Below are 14,241 nucleotides of genomic sequence, written 5' to 3' on the forward strand. Positions count from 1 at the left end.
CCTTGGATGTAATGTGAGAAGTAGTAATTATTATTTTAATTACTGTTCTGTGCAGTGAAGGAAGGATATCCTCAGTACTCTGAGAAAGATGTGTTGAAATGTCCTCCCCATCAAGGAAAAATACTGATAGGATTATGGTGTGTGAAGCCCTGATCTTAAAATGAAGAAATACCTAGGCATTAAAGTAAAATTGGGAATGGCGTGATAACCTTGACTCTGCATTTGCTTGGTTGTGTGTTGGTTCAAGCCAGACAGACCCCTTAATATTAATTCGTTGTAGCTTTTTGTTTGGTTTGACCATTATGATACTTTTCTAGTCTATGTATCTGACATTTTTGTTACCTAGATTACTAGTGGGAAGATTAGTTAGTGAATATGGGAAATGGACCAGGGGATTTAAAAGATATAAAGAAAGTAAAAAAAACTCCCTTACTTAGTTCAAAATGGTTAATCAATAATAGATGCAATTAGTACAAAATTCAAAGTGATTATTTGTAATGAATCTTTATTTGCCTTTTTATATGTATCTGTGTAGGTTCACCACACCAAAATCAGTTTCTTTGTAGATGGTTTGGAGGATGACAACACTGCTTTTGATTCAAGAATACTTGGTGGACGAATTGCAGACCCTGCTGCTGATGGTGCACTGCAAATTGGGCAAAGTTTCAGTGGTAAGTTCTGCAGTATTTTAGCACTGTATGCTGAGCATTCAAAGTAATATATGCTTGATGTGTGTCTAAAACCATGGTAAGTAGCTCTGCAAGCTAATATTCAGTGATGTAATGCATATTGAAAGGGTACATAAAGCTAGGCACATGGCTCCATGCAACAAAAAATGCCCATTAGTAAATGGCGTTCCTCAGAAACTTGGCGCCCAGACAGAGGTGCCTGGATGATGGCATAACAAGCCATGGAGATTATCACAGCCAGGTAGATTTTTCAGCATGTTCCAGAAACCAGGTATCTAACATGGCAAGTATATCCCACTGCATTTCAGAATAAATATGCCAAATCTGTGTACTTATTTGGACTGTTTGTAGCAACTAGACAAATTTCCTGAGCTAGGAAGAGAACTCAAGTTTCCTGATAACTAATATTCCTCTGCTTTATATCAAATATTCATGAAAGCCACTTGCAAAATGTGGGGTTCCTCAGGCTTCACTAATGGCTGGTTCACATAGATAACAACTTACTACTGCTACCAGTTCCTCCTTTCAGACTACATCATGATTTATAGAGCTCTACATCAGTCTACATTCAGAATTAGACAAATTCTACATCGTTGTATGAACAGTGCAAAATCTGGGTACTGTTAGTTTGTGGCTCTCTTCAATTCTGTATGATGATGAATTGGCTCTGTGGACAAAAAACGTACCACTGATCCAGAACATATTGTAATTTGGAACTAACTCCTAAATATATCTGTGTCTGTCTCAAACAGAGTTATTTTGTTATTGGGCAAACAAAAAAAGTAATTTTCCATCCTACTTTTTAAAACTCTTAAATGTCTGGAAATGTCTTCTGTTGTCATTCTAACTTTTGAATACTATCAACCTAATGACTGTATAAAGGAAAGGAATATCTTAAATACCTTTTATCTTTATTTTATAAATTGATAGTTACAGTTGTACCTACTGTATCTCTTCTCTAATTAGAGGTGGCACATAGTCTGGCTCATTACTTCTGTCTAATGAGCCGGTCCCTGTGCCACCTCTCTAATCAGAAAAGAGAGAGGTACAAAATGTTCCTATAAAGTTGTTATAAATCATTCTTTTTATCAAAAAATTAAGTCACTGCCCTCTATAGTTTGTCCACATCCAAGATGGTTTCATTCAGGGAAGGTAATTGTGCAAGAGAGATCACTGTGTGCTGAATAAAGGTGCTCTCATGCAGTGCAGAGTTGCCTTCTGGTTGATGGAATTAGATTATTTATTTATAATATATTTTCATAGGTTTAGAGCAATTTGTTGGAAGAATGCAAGATTTTCGATTGTACCAAGTGGCACTTACAAACAGGTAAAATTAAAACTTGTTCTTGATAAAACCTAGGCGTATGATGAGAGAGAGGAAGAATACCTAATGGTAAATTTGTTCCCAAAAATACTTTTTTTTATATTCTCCTTAAAAGATGGTTCCTTTTGTGGTCATAGTTTACTGGGCATGGATTCAACAGGTCTGTTCGTATCAAACAGGCTTTGAGGCGAGATCAGTCATGGGTGCAATGTTGGATATCACTTGTGCTTTTCAGATGTTTTTAAAATATATACAGTGACTTCTAATACTAGATAGTCATACTGTGATATTCTTCCTGTTTATATGTTGTCATTGTTGCAACCTGGCCCAGTACCCCACTGTACCCAGTCTGTGGTGAGTGGACCCCATTGCTGTGTCTCACGTGCTCCCAAGCCAACAGGGTCAGGGTAGAGTTTAATCCCTTTTTCGTCTCTGGGACTGTACACTCCCAGGCTCAGACAGCTGGTCTGAGATGCTTTGCTGGGATATGGGACACCACTCAACCATTCTAGACCCTGAACTCAGTGTCTGAGACTTTCTAAGCACTGACAGATATGCCCTCCCCAGAGCTCCACCTGGGGCAGTGGGTACTCCAGGCTTCTAATTGAACTCCTTTGGGGACAATGTGGCAGGTAATAAGGAATGCAGGTTTAGCAAAAAAATTTCTTAACTACATAAATTTTGCTGTTGAAGCCCTCAAGTGTTACAGATCTTTGAAAACCAAAATCCTTAGAGCACAATCCCCTGGTCTGATCTCGCCCCTTCTGTGAGTCTGAGGCTTGTTAGTATTCCAGGCTAGATAGAGACCCTTCTGCTCTTACTCTCCTGAAAGTCCTCCTTGCATGTGGGGATGGTCTGTCTCCTTGTCCAGAGAAGTACTCAGCTCTGAAGGAGACCTCTGTCTCTGTCACGTGTTTCACTGGGAAATTCTCAACCACCCTCCAATCTTGTATGCTCCACCTCCATGCAGGCCGCTCAGTAGAAAGTCCATTACTCCATGCGAGTGAGCCAACAGTTGGGGCACAGTCAAAGTCGATGGCCCCAGATTGCAATCTGGATGATTTTTCAGTGATTATCCTGCAATGAGGTATCAGTCATCTTATTTGGAAGGTCAGCCAGCTGGAAATACATTACAATATGCTGCCCTTAGGCAAGTATAGACATGGGTGCAAGGCATAATAGAAAATGAGTTCATAATTCAATACAGACATATTCCTACACAGTCACAATCACATTGGCTATATATTCTCTCAAGGAAATCCTTGCTGTTTCCCATGAAATAAAAATTAGAGTAATTCAGCCAAATACATCATATTCTAAACTGTTTATCTGATTTTAAAAGATCCTTAAACCATCATTCAATTTTGTGGGTATAGTGGCCACAAACAAATGAGCCCAAAATACCATGCCCGGAATTAACTGCAGGTGCAGATGATAGATTGTGGTGGACATGATATACCTTGACTTTAGCAAAGCTTTTGATACGGTCTCCCACAGTACTCTTGCCAGCAAGTTAAAGTAGTATGGATTGGATGAATGGACTATAAGGTGGTTAGAAAGCTTGCTAGATCTTCGGGCTCAAGGAATAGTGATCAACGGCTCAATGTCTAGCTGGCAGCTGATATCAAGCAGAGTGCCCCAGGGATCAGTCCTCGGGCTGGTTTTGTTCAACATCTTCATTAATGATCTGGATGATGGGATGTATTGCACCCTTAGCAAGTTCACGGATGGCACTAAGCTGGGGAGAGGGTAGATACACAGGAGGGTAGGGATAGGGTCCAGAGTTACCTAGACAAATTGGAGGATTGGGCCAAAAGAAATCTCATGAGGTTCAACAAGGACAAGTGCAAAGTCCTGCACTTAGGATGGAAGAATCCCATGCACTGCTACAGGCTGAGGACCAACTGGCTAAGTGGCAGTCCTGCAGAAAAGGACCTGGGAGTCCTGTGGAAGAGAAGCTGGATATGAGTCAACAGTGTGCCCTTGTTGCCAAGAAGGCTAACGGCATATTGGGCTGCATTAATAGGAGTATTGCCAGCAGATTGAGGGAAGTGATTATTCCCCTCTGTTTGGCACTGGTGAGGCCGCATCTGGAGTATTGCATCCAGTTTGGGGCCCCTCACTACAGAAAGGATGTGGACAAATTGGAGAAGGTCCAGTGGAAGGCAACGAAAATTATTAGGGGGCTGGGGCACATGACTTATGAGTAGACGCTGAGGGAACTGGGCTTATTTAGACCTCAGAAGAGAAGGGTGAGGGGGGATTTGATAGCAGCCTTCAACTAGTTGAAGTGGGGTTCCAAAGAGAATGGAGATAGGCTGTTCTCAGTGGTGGCAGATGACAGAACAAGGAGTAATGGTCTCAAGTTACAGGGAGGTCTAGGTTGAATATTAGGAAAAACTATTTCACTAGGAAGGTGGTGAAGCACTGGAATGGGTTACCTAGGGAGGTGGTGGAATCTCCATCCTTAGAGGTTTTTAAAGCCCAGCTTAACAAAGGCCTGGCTGGGATGATTTAGTTGGGGTTGGTCCTGCTTTGAGCAGGGGGTTGGACTAGATGACCTCCTGTGGTCTCTTCCAACCCTAATCTTCTTTGATTCTATGATAGCTGACATATCAGGTGATTAAATACTCAGATATTCAAAATTATCCACTAATTTTGGGTGCCTCAACTTTTGGGTAACCTACCTGAGAGTTAGGGCCTTATTTCATCTGCCAAAGAAGTCAATGGGAACTGTATGTGGTCAGTATCCTTTGAAATCAGTGTCTAGTTGGGTAACCACAAAGAGAGGTATACATAGTTAGTGGACACTTCAGATATCAAGGCCAAAATTCTCAATCAGCACTTTTTTCTGCACTCAGTTATTTGAGGGTGCAGATTTTTCTGCATAATTGGATGTTTTTCAGAAAATTCAGGTACTAACACTCAAGTGGATTTATTGATACAGCTACTACAGACACAATATCAATGCTATAATGTGTTTTCAGGAAAGTATTCAGGTTAGTGATCAGAGTCAGGCATGATATAATAAAAGAGAACTATTAATGGTGGTGTTCTAATCACATTTAGTGTGGCTGTGTATGGTGGTGGTGGTTAAGGCTGGGGCTGAAATTTAATCTATAATCATAGATGCACATAATTTCACTCATCTTTTCCTTTACCCACGTACCTATTTACGTTTTTATGCTGTGACAGAGACATTTCGGAGGTATTCTCTGGGGAATTTCCTCACCTGCACACCCAGTCAGAATGCCGCTGCCCAGGCAGTCACCCCCGGGTACACCCTTTGGTGCAGAGGTATTGCATCCCTAATGGTGCAGATGACACAACTAATGACAGAGTGCTGAGGCTGAACCCAGAAGCCCATTCCCTGTGCTATATCAACGATAATGATATTGGGACCTCCTGGATTTCATCTCTGTTCATTAACACTGCGCATCTGGACCATGGAGTTACTATCACAATAGATTTACAGAATGGACAGTATCAGGTAATGAGAAGGCTATTTTTTTCTTTTCTGTCATTGGGGCATGAGAATGGAATGTAGTTGATGCTCCCTGATGTTTATTAAATGAAAGCTAGGAGGAGGCTTAAAGTATACCAGATTTCAATTTTAAGCAAGTTCAAACCTCTTACTTTGAGCTATCACTTTGGTGGCCTGGAAGAAATTTCCTCTTCCCCATAATGTTGCAAAAAGTGAGCAGGTGCATTATGTTTCTGGTTTCTGGCTTTTCTCTGATGCATCAGATCTTGGCTAGTGTCAGAGACAGCGTAATGGAGTAGATGAACTAATGTTCAGCTCCAGCATGACAACTCCTGCGTTCATAAACAAAACATGCATTTTTAAGTTGCTTCACTGCTGTAATTTTTAACCGTAATTTCTATTAAAACGCAAGAGACTCATTTCATGCCTTCAGGCACTGGACGACAGGTGCAGTAAAATAGTCTGCACAAAGGTTTGCAACAGTACAAAACCATGTGAAATCTCTGCTTCATCAGGGACTTGAAGTTGGCTAGTGAAGCCCACAAAGGGGATGGACTGCTGTTGGAGGGGACAAAAACAGGCCAGCTAGCATTTCCACCAGCCTGGGTTCCGTGGAGTCTTGCATGGAGTTTGGTGCTTCCCTCCAGTGCTGAAGGGCAATAGCCTACTGTGGCCTGCCCTAGAGATGAATAGACTCCCTGCTGAAACTGCCTCCACGAGAGCAAGCACATCAGTTTGTGCCCCTTGTATGTACAGAGGTGAATCAAGCCCAAGGTCTAATGTTTATAAAACTTATTCTCATTAGCTTTTTTGTTTATTGTCAATTGAGTATGCATGTTTGGGGTAGGAGAAGAGAAGAATATGAGGATAGATTTTGGCATAGTTTGTAAGAACTTGTTCTCTATTTAAAAGCCAATTTAAATATCTGTGAAATATTAAGACTCAATTGATTCGGAGTATACATGTGGGAGTGCTTATCACAAATGCCCATACAACAGTGTGGTGGAGGAAAATCCCTTCTATGTCACAGATATTTGAAGTAGTTCCAGGCCAAAGGCAGAGAGAAATGGTAAATTGGGTGGTCTTAAAACCAGAAAACTATCCACCACCTGTTTGGCAATACATAAGTATCCCTTTTTCTTGTGGCCAAAATGTTGGTAATATCACAGAGCACAGACTTGCCATACAATGAGGTAGTAATTTCAAATAGATCTCAAAAAGTAATGAAGAACAATTGTCATGGAATGATTCCACCGCTTACCAAGGAGCAGTATAAAGAGCAGGTTTAACAAGGAAGTTTACTTTAACTCTTAAACCTGTCTGGGAGAAGGGGAGAAATATCTTAGATATTTCTCATGTGTGACATCTATTTGTTGTTTATTCAAAATGCACTAATACGGTGAATGCTGTGAAATATGTTTTTTATATTACTACATGTGGATACAGAAATTTATTTAATATTTGTATTCATGTTGGCATGTAGCTCAAGCTATTCTAATTTCTGTTCTGTATTTTGTTGTTCATTTGTAGGTGTTCTATATTATCCTTCAGTTCTATAGTCCACAGCCGGAAGCAATGAGAATTCAAAGGAAAAAGAAAAATGATTTAAACTGGGAAGATTGGCAGTATTTTGCTAGATATTGCAGTATTTTTGGAATGGATAACAATGGCTCTCTAGAAAATCCAGACTCTGTCAACTGTCTCCAGCTTCCTAGGTATGAATAGATATTATCTATACCATACAGATACTTTTAACTGGTGTCTGACGCAGTTCATTTCCATGTTCCCATTGAGATAGAATCTTGAAATTTGATATGCTCGTTTATTATGGGCTGCCGAGTACATAAAAGATCCCAAATTTAACCTTTCCATTGGAGATCACCAAAAGGTCACCTGTCATTTTTATCAGATTTCAAACAGTCAAGCAGCTGACACAATTGATTACCATGTTCTAAATGAGTTAGAATATTGAAATTTGGTAATTCATATTTTATGGGACTTAGTAAGAAATTGAGACGCACTGATAAGAGGGATAGAGAAGGGTGCTAGTTTAACTGATTTTGAGCATTTTGAGCATTTTGAGCAGTTAATCTAAAAAATATCACAGATGACATCTGAGTGTCAGATCTTGTGTTGGAAATTAGATGCTTTTGTAGTGATGGACAAAAATCAGCGAGGGCAAAAGTGATGAGACAAAGCCCTGGTCTACACTAGGACTTTAGGTCAAATTTAGCAACATTAAATCGATGTAAACCTGCACCCGTCCACACGATGAAGCACTTTATTTTGACTTAAAGGGCTCTTAAAATCGATTTCCTTACTCCACCCCTGACAAGTGGATTAGCGCTTAAATCGGCCTTACCGGGTCGAATTTGGGGTACTGTGGACACAATTCGACGGTATTGGCCTCCGGGAGCTATCCCAGAGTGCTCCATTGTGACCGCTCTAGACAGCACTCTCAACTCAGATGCACTGGCCAGGTAGACAGGAAAAGAACGGCGAACTTTTGAATCTCATTTCCTGTTTGGCCAGCATGGCAAGCTTCAGGTGACCATGCAGAGCTCATCAGCAGAGGTGACCATGATGGAGTCCCAGAATCGCAAAAGAGCTCCAGCATGGACTGAACGGGAGGTACGGGATCTGATCGCTGTATGGGGAGAGGAATCCATGCTATCAGAAGTCCGTTCAAGTTTTCGAAATGCCAAAACCTTTGTCAAAATCTCCCAGGGCATGAAGAACAGAGGCCATAACAGGGACCTGAAGCAGTGTCATGTGAAACTTAAGGAGCTGAGGCAAGCCTACCAGAAAACCAGAGAGGCGAACGGCCGCTCCGGGTCAGAGCCCCAAACATGCCGCTACTATGATGAGCTGCATGCCATTTTAGGGGGTTCAGCCACCACTACCCCAGCCGTGTTGTTTGACTCCTTCAATGGAGATGGAGGCAACATGGAAGCAGGTTTTGGGGATGAAGAAATGATGATGATGATGATGAGGTTGTAGATAGCTCACAGCAAGCAAGCGGAGAAACAGTTTTCCCAACAGCCAGGAACTGTTTCTCACCCTGGACCTGGAGCCAGTACCCCCCAAACCCACCCAAGACTGCCTCCTGGACCCGGCAGGCGGAGGAGAGACCTCCGGTGAGTGTACCTTTTAAAATACTATACATGGTTTAAAAGCAAGCATGTGAACGGATTAATTTGCCCTGGCATTCGCGGCTCTCCTGGATGTACTCCCAAAGCCTTTGCAAAAGGTTCCTGGGGAGGGCAGCCTTATTGCGTCCTTCATGGTAGGACACTTTACCACTTCAGGCCAGTAACACGTACTCGGGAATCATTGTACAACAAAGCATTGCAGTGTATGTTTGCTGGCATTCAAACAACATCCGTTCTTTATCTCTCTGTGTTATCCTCAGGAGAGTGAGATATCATTCATGGTCACCTGGTTGAAATAGGGTGCTTTTCTTCAGGGGACTCTCAGAGGAGCCCGTTCCTGCTGGGCTGTTTGCCTATGGATGAACAGAAATGTTCCCCGCTGTTAGCTACGGGTAGGGTGGAGGGTTGAGGGGGTAGCCACGCGGTGGGGGGAGGCAAAATGCGACCTTGTAACGAAAGCACATGTGCTATGTATGTAATGTTAACAGCAAGCTTTACCCTGAAAGAGTGTAGCCACTGTTTTATAAAATGTGTCTTTTTAAATACCCGTCCCTTTTTTTTTCTCTACCAGCTGCATGTGTTTCAATGATCACAGGATCTTCTCCTTCCCAGAGGCTAAGATGATTAGAAAGAAAAAAAACGCACTCGTGATGAAATGTTCTCTGAGCTCATGCTGTCCTCCCACACTGACAGAGCACAGATGAATGTGTGGAGGCAAATAATGTCAGAGTGCAGGAAAGCACAGAATGACCGGGAGGAGTAAGTGGCAGGCTGAAGAGAGTAAGTGGCGGGCTGAAGACAGGGCTGAAGCTCAAATGTGGCGGCAGCATGATGAGAGGAGGCAGGATTCAATGCTGAGGCTGCTGGAGGATCAAACCAGTATGCTCCAGTGTATGGTTGAGCTGCAGCAAAGGCAGCTGGAGCACAGACTGCCCCTACAGCCCCTGTGTAACCAACCGCCCTCCTCCCCAAGTTCCATAGCCTCCACACCCAGACACCCAAGAACGCGGTGGGGGGGCCTCTGGCCAACCGGCCACTCCGCCACAGAGGATTGCCCAAAAAAAAAGAAGGCTGGCATTCAATAAATTTTAAAGTTGTAAACTTTTAAAGTGCTGTGTGGCATTTTCCTTCCCTCCTCCACCACCCCTCCTGGGCTACCTTGGTAGTCATCCCCCTATTTGTGTGATGAATGAATAAAGAATGCATGAATATGAAGCAACAATGACTTTATTGCCTCTGCAAGCAGTGATCAAAGGGAGGAGGGGAGAGTGGTTAGCTTACAGGGAAGTAGAGTGAACCAAGGGGCGGGGGGTTTCATCAAGAAGAAACAAACAGAACTTTCACACCGTAGCCTGGCCAGTCATGAAACTGGTTTTCAAAGCTTCTCTGATGCGTACCGCACCCTCCTGTGCTCTTCTAACCGCCCTGGTGTCTGGCTGCGCGTAACCAGCAGCCAGGCGATTTGCCTTAACCTCCCATCCTGCCATAAACATCTCCCCCTTACTCTCACAGATATTGTGGAGCACACAGCAAGCAGTAATAACAGTGGGAATATTGGTTTCGTTGAGGTCTAAGCAAGTCAGTTAACTGCGCCAGCGTGCCTTTAAATGTCCAAATGCACATTCTACCACCATTCTGCACTTGCTCAGCCTGCAGTTGAACAGCTCCTGACTACTGTCCAGGCTGCCTGTGTACGGCTTCATGAGCCATGGCATTAAGGGGTAGGCTGGGTCCCCAAGGATACATATTGGCATTTCAACATCCCCAGTGGTTATTTTCTGGTCTGGGAATAAAGTCCCTTCCTGCAGCTTTTGAAACAGACCAGAGTTCCTGAAGATGCGAGCGTCATGTACCTTTCCCGGCCATCCCACGTTGATGTTGGTGAAACGTCCCTTGTGATCCACCAGAGCTTGCAGCACTATTGAAAAGTACCCCTTGCGATTTATGTACTCGCCGGCTTGGTGCTCCGGTGCCAAGATAGGGATATGGGTTCCGTCTATGGCCCCACCACAGTTAGGGAATCCCATTGCAGCAAAGCCATCCACTATGACCTGCACACTTCCCAGGGTCACTACCCTTGATATCAGCAGATCTTTGATTGCGTGGGCTACTTGGATCACAGCAGCCCCCCCAGTAGATTTGCCCACTCCAAATTTCAGAGTAACAGCCGTGTTAGTCTGTATTCGCAAAAAGTATCCACTCCAAATTGATTCCCAACTGACCGGTAGCTGTCTGGCGTTGCAAGCTTCCACAGGGCTATCGCCACTCGCTTCTCAACTGTGAGGGCTGCTCTCATCTTGGTATTCAGGCGCTTCAGGGCAGGGGAAAGCAAGTCACAAAGTTCCATGAAAGTGCCCTTACACATGCGAAAGTTTTGCAGCCACTGGGAATTGTCCCAGACCTGCAACACTATGTGGTCCCACCAGTCTGTGCTTGTTTCCCGAGCCCAGAATCGGCGTTCCACAGCATGAACCTGCCCCATTAGCACCGTGATGCATGCATTGGCAGGGCCCATGCTTTCAGAGAAATCTGTGTCCATGTCCTGATCACTCACGTGACCGCGCTGACGTCGCCTCCCCTCAGCCGGTATCGCTCTGCCAGGTTCTGGTGCTGCATATACTGCTAGATAATGTGTGTGGTGTTTAATGTGCTCCTAATTGCCAAAGTGAGCTGAGCGGCCTCCATGCTTGCCTTGGTATGGCGTCCGCACAGAAAAAAGGCGCGGAACGATTGTCTGCCGTTGCTCTGATGGAGGGAGGGGCGACTGACGACATGGCTTACAGGGTTGGCTTCAGGGAGCTAAAATCAACAAAGGGGGTGGCTTTACATCAAGAAGTATTTCAGGCAGGACTTCACGGAGGGTTCCAATAAGAAATGGTGCACCTAAGTTATTGTTCTTATTGGAACAAGGAGGTTAGTCTGGTCTCTGATTGATACATGGCTAGATTTACCTCGCTGTACCTTCTCTGTGAGTGATGGCAGTATGACCTAGAGGAATGAGTCCCCTAGATGGGGGAGGGGGGAAGCAAATGAGTACAAAACAAATCTGGTCTATTTCTTGTTTTGATCCACTCCATCTATCTTTTACATCTTTGGCTGGCAGCAGACAGTGCAGAAGGACTGCAAGCCATCCACATCTCATGGCTGCTTGGCAGAAGACGGTGCAGTAGGACTGCTAGCCATCCTCATCTCTTGCCTGCCTGGCAGAAGATGGTACAGTACGACTGCTAGCAATCCCTATCACCTGCCTGCTCACCATAAGATGGTTCAATAGGACTGACTGCAGGACTAAAGAGAATGACCTGGTCGAGTCACTCCAGATTTAGTCCCTGCGCCCATGTCTGCCCAGGCGCTCCCAGCCGACGTGGCCAGGAGCACCTCAGACATGACGAGGACGGCAACCAGTCGTATTGTATCGTCTGCTGCCACAAGGCAATGGGTTGCTGCTACTGTGTAGCAATGCAGTACCACATCTGCCAGCACCCAGGAGACATACGGTGACAGTGAGCTGAGCGGGCTCCATGCTTGCTGTGGTATGGTAACTCAGGAAAAAAGACGCGAAATGATTGTCTGCCCTTGCTTTCACGGAGGGAGGGAGGGAACGGGGGCCTGACGATATGTACCCAGAACCACCCGTGACAATGTTTTAGCCCCATCAGGCATTGGGATCTCAACCCAGAATTCCAATGGGCAGCAGAGACTGCGGGAACTGTGGGATAGCTACCCACAGTGCAACGCCCTGGAAGTTGACTCTAGCCTCGGTACTGTGGAAGCACCCTGCTGAGTTAATGCACTTAATGCACTTAGAGCATTTTCTGTGGGGGGACACACACTCGAATATATAAAACAGATTTCTAAAAAAACGACTTCTATAAATTCGACCTAATTTCATAGTGTGGACATACCCAAAGTCATCTCTTTAGAATTATAGTGGATGTGAGAAACCATTCAAGAAATAGGGTACAAATTCATTTTCTAATGCTTTTAGCCTTTAAATGCAAGAACACAAATGCCATCTCAGAAACGTATTGCCAGTCCCCTGTTTCACTGACTGCCTTGTGCAAATTAAAAAGTAAACCAATTCTGCTTATAGCCATATCTGTCATAATGCACAAGCTCTTGCCTGATTTCAGAGGCGAGTCAGTGTTAGGCCTGTTTAGTACTTGGCTGGAAAATAATCTGGGAATACAGTACCAGGTGCTGTAGGCTTTTGCTGTTTCACATTTGCCATCTTGCCGAGGCTTTTAAAGTGTGATCATCTTTCTCTGGGCTCTCAGGGTATGTCTACACTATGAAATTAGGTTGAATGTATAGAAGTCGATTTTTTAGAAAGTGATTTTATACAGTCTATTCTGTGTGTCCCCACTTAAGACCATTAAGTCGGTGGAGTGTGTCCACAGTACCGAGGCTAGCGTCGACTTCCCGAGCATTGCACTGTGGGTAGCTATCCCACAGTTCCCACAGTCTGCGCCGCCCATTGGAATTCTGGGTTGAGATCCCAATGCCTGATGGGGCAAAAAATATTGTGGGTGGTTCTGGGTACACGTCATCAGGCCCTCCCTCCCTCCATGAAAGCAATGGCAGACAATCATTTTGCACCTTTTTCCCCAGGTTACCCATGCAGACACCATACCATGGCAAGCATGGAGCCCGCTCAGCTCACCGTCACTGTACATCTACTGGGTGCTGGCAGACGCGGGACTGCATTGCTACACAGCAGCAGATGGTGCGTTATGACTGGTAACCATCTTCATCTTCTCCTGGGTACTCTTGGCTGGCCTCAGTGAGGTTGGTTGAGGCGCCTGGGCAGACATGGCTGCTTCTGTCAGGGACACCTGGACATAAATAGGAGTGACTCAGGTCATTCTCTTCTTTAAGTTTTTTCTAGTGGAGTTTCAGTCCTGCCTGGAATATGGGCAGAGGAATAGCTCAGTGGTTTGAGCATTGGTCTGCTAAACTCAGGATTGTGAGTTCAGCCCTTGAGGGGGCCATTCTGCCTCAGGCTGCTCTCCCAGCCAGCAGCACTGCAAGCACTCAGGAGACGATGACAGCTAGCAGTCTTACTGCACTGTCTGCTGGCAAGCGCCCAGGAGATGACAACGATGGCTAGCAGTCATACTGCACCGTCTGCTGCCAGTCTACCCCTTGCTCCTCCCTCCGTGAAAGCAACGGCTGACAATCGTTTTGCGCTTTTTTATGTGTGGGCGCCATATTGCTGTCAGCGTCGTCATCCACCCGCTGCTTCCGCTGCCACTTTGCTCTCCTGCTCATGCCATACCACGGCAAGCATGGAGCCTGCTCAGATCACCGTGGCAGTTGTGACCGTTCTAAACACCATGTGTATTATCCAGCAGTATATGCAGAACCAGAACTGGAACCTGCAAAAGCAGGCGAGTAGGCGACGGCAGCGCAGTGAGGAGAGTGATGAGGACATGGACACAGACTTCTCTCAAAGTACGGACCCCAGCAATTTGGCCATCCTGGTGGCAGTGGGGCAGGATCATGCTGTGGAACGCCGATTCTGGGCCAAGGAAACAAGCACAGACTGGTGGAACTGCATAGTGTTGCAGGTCTGGGACGATTCCCAATGGC

The 14,241-nt window shown here is 44.8% G+C and overlaps 1 protein-coding gene across 1 annotated transcript in view; it reads left to right on the forward strand.

Annotated features, from left to right (window-relative positions):
* The window catches only part of USH2A (usherin), a 572,584-nt gene that overhangs the window by 41,508 nt on the left and 516,835 nt on the right, over window positions 1-14,241 (forward strand). The window contains exons 3-6 of the mRNA XM_073338913.2: window positions 536-671; window positions 1,953-2,016; window positions 5,209-5,503; window positions 7,028-7,212. Coding sequence (XP_073195014.2) covers window positions 536-671; window positions 1,953-2,016; window positions 5,209-5,503; window positions 7,028-7,212 — 680 coding nt within the window. The remainder of the gene's footprint in view (window positions 1-535; window positions 672-1,952; window positions 2,017-5,208; window positions 5,504-7,027; window positions 7,213-14,241) is intronic.

Source organism: Lepidochelys kempii, chromosome 3, assembly GCF_965140285.1.
Source record: "Lepidochelys kempii isolate rLepKem1 chromosome 3, rLepKem1.hap1, whole genome shotgun sequence".
NCBI lineage: Eukaryota > Metazoa > Chordata > Testudines > Cheloniidae > Lepidochelys > Lepidochelys kempii.